The 3,009-nt window shown below is 36.3% G+C and overlaps 1 protein-coding gene across 1 annotated transcript; it reads left to right on the top strand.

Annotated features, from left to right (window-relative positions):
• The first annotated feature begins 1,982 nt into the window (after window positions 1–1,982).
• LOC128590826 (39S ribosomal protein L47, mitochondrial-like) lies at window positions 1,983–2,559 on the top strand. Its single transcript, XM_053598262.1, has one exon. The coding sequence runs from the start codon at window positions 2,128–2,130 to the stop codon at window positions 2,557–2,559; it is 432 nt and encodes a 143-aa protein (XP_053454237.1). The 5' UTR covers window positions 1,983–2,127.
• The last annotated feature ends 450 nt before the right edge of the window (window positions 2,560–3,009 follow it).

Below are 3,009 nucleotides of genomic sequence, written 5' to 3'. Positions count from 1 at the left end.
GTCATTGTGTCAGGTCCTTAGAACTGTGCCTAGAACGTGGTAAGGTTTCAGTAGAAGTTAGCTGTTATTATTAGAGAAAATGATTAGAACCGAAATAAATTATTCTGATCTTCACACACAAAGCAGCACAGCCTACAGAGAACACACCAGAGTTTGGTTTCAGCTGTGCTGCTAACCCAGGCTGTCATCATAAAACATCAAATCCATCAATTACGTTTTCCAAACTTTACTCTGGTCCACAACCAAGCATAGCAGCACAAACCTTCCCGAACACCCACTCCCATGTCAGATCCAAGAATAAGGAGAGACATAACACACTATCCTTACTTGTCAGAGTGTTGACAGGCTGGTTGTGTATATTCACAAGGAAATCAATAATCAATTTACAGTTTTAAAGCGGAGGTAGTCAGCGTAGAGTGAGGTAGTAGCACACATGTGACCCGGTCAGAGAGTTAGAATGACCACAAAAACACTCAATTTGTTCAACCCAACTTTCTCTCTTATTGGGTTCTTTTATCTGTTTAAGAGGAAAAAAAAAAACATGTTTATCGCTGGCTTTCTTGTGATTTAAGATTCTGCTATCCTAGAAGAAAGAAAATTATCTTTCAACTTTAGAGTTATTCCAATTGCCTCTCTGCCACCTTAACTTCAAAGCCAAACTACTTCAAAGTCAGTATTTACTCTCTGCATACTCTTCAACCCAACCTATAATTAAGATTTTGGTGGATTAATTTCAGTTTGATTCTGTTGTAGGCATTTTGCCGACTTCAGAAAGCATGGAAAATATAAAGTATACTAAAATGATTCTTATCATTTTCTTTATTACAATTGACTAGTTGTTTTTGTCATCATAGGAAATGGTATTTGCCTCATAAGGCAAATAAATTGTATGTACAATTGACCATGTAATAATCAGAATAATCTGACCTCAGAAATGTCTGGGAAGAATCTATAGCTAAAGATGGTCTCTCCATCCCTCAAACTCTAGCACTGGCTAATACACACAGTTTATTTTAAAGACAGTTTAGCAAGTGGACTCAACTCTTGGTAATAGACCTGGTGGAGGGAAGTGGTACTGTGAATAGTTCAAAATTATGAGTAATCCCCAAATCAATTAAATGTAGCTTTCCAATGTATTTTTATTACTTAGTGTGTATTTAAACAGCATTTCTAATATTTAGAGATTTCATGGAAGAGTAAGAAAAGTAATGAAATCCCTGGATTTTAGTTTGGTTACCCAACTTGCCTTCTTTCCGCTGGCCTATGCTCTCCTGCCCCCTGCTAAGGGTTGGGAATGAATCATCTGATTTCTGAAATTGATGGTGAAGATTGAGTTTCTTTATGCATCAACTTATTCATATAAGCAGGAGATAATTATTTTGGCTTGAAATACTTCCTTCTAGCTTTTAAGCCAGAATAGACAAAGATCCTTTTATGTTAAGAAAGTAGTTCATGAAGCAAAGAGGTAACTTTGTAGCTTAAAAAAATATTTATTTATTATTTTGGCAGGATGGGAAGACTGCCAGTCTACCAGGAATGGGGACTCAGACACAGCCCACTACCACCTTGCTCAAGAGAATGAACATTTTATGCCTGAAAAATAGTAGTACTGATTGTGTTCTTTTTTATTCTAAGCACTTTCTAGAAGAAAGCTCTTTTTTTTAATATAGAGGGTTAAAACAGCAGTTACTGGCAAATCTGAATATAATTTTACTATTCTGGACATTTTATTTAGAAGAAAAATGGGAAGTCAAGGTGGAAGGGCAATTTGCTTAGTTACCAGAAATAATAGCTGTGGCCAGTTTGTCTATTCTTTGTACATGAATCTCAGACGCTCTGAAGGTGGTGTCCAGGTCGTTAATAACTCTTCAGGTCCCTGCCAGCATAGGTTGCAGGATTTCTCTTGGTTTGTTGCCTAAGAATATACCAGGTGTCACATCTCTTCACCATTGTAGATTACTTCATACTACATTATCAAGAAAAGGACTAGAAGAATTTTTTGATGACCCAAAGAATTGGGGAGAAGAAAAAGTAAAATCTGGAGCATCATGGACCTGCTAGCAGTTAAGGAACAAAAATAATGAAGATTTACATAAACTTTGGTACGTCCTACTGAAAGAAAGAAACATGCTCTTAACCCTGCAGCAGGAGGCCAGGCGGCAGAGATTGCCAATGCCAAGTCCAGAGCAGTTAGAGAAGGTAATAGATTCCATGGATGCATTAGATAAAGTTGTCCAGAAGAGAGAGGATGCTCTAAAGCTTCCTCTGACTGGTCAAGAGTACGCTAGACCTGGTGCTTGGAGAAGAGACATCTTTGGAAGGATCATCTGGCACAAATTCAAGCAGTGGCCTATACTTTGGTACCTAAATGAAAGATATCATAAGAAACGATTCTTTGCAATGCCTTATTGCAAAGGCAATAAGGAACGTTTTGTCAGGCTGAGATTTGAGAAGGAAGCCCGCATCAGAACATGGAAGAAAAGTCTGGAAAAAAAGAAAGAAAATTTTTTTCAGAAGTTTCTACATCTTTCTGAAGCCCAGAAGTCAAGTCTTGCCTAAGATGTTTGAATTCTTGAATTTACCATTTTGTCTTTCTTACATAATGGTCTGTATACGAAAGTTAATGTCTACCTAAGTGGTTTATAAAGAAACTTTGTGTTTTTAGTTGAGTGACTTATCAGTTATTATACATGTTAATACAGCATGCTAATTCTGAAAGTGGTCATTGTTTTACCATGTTTAAAAAACCAGGTAAAGTTCAGATTAATAGATTCTGACATGTAAACAGGCTTTAAAATCACCTGCTGTCCTATAGAACGTGAAAGTTACAGGCAATTAGGTAGTTTTTGGAATTCAGTTAACAGTTTTCACCTCTTTTATTATTAAGATTCAAAGGGAATGTGGCTACTATTAACAAATAGCAAGTACTTTCACTCAAAATAATGATAAATGTATTTGGTACGTAAAGTGGCAAGTTATAAAATGCAAAACAGTCAAAAAAAAAAAAAG

The sequence above is a fragment of the Nycticebus coucang genome, chromosome 1 (genome assembly GCF_027406575.1).
Source record: "Nycticebus coucang isolate mNycCou1 chromosome 1, mNycCou1.pri, whole genome shotgun sequence".
Lineage (NCBI taxonomy): Eukaryota > Metazoa > Chordata > Mammalia > Primates > Lorisidae > Nycticebus > Nycticebus coucang.
This window is presented reverse-complemented; position numbering and strand designations above follow the sequence as displayed.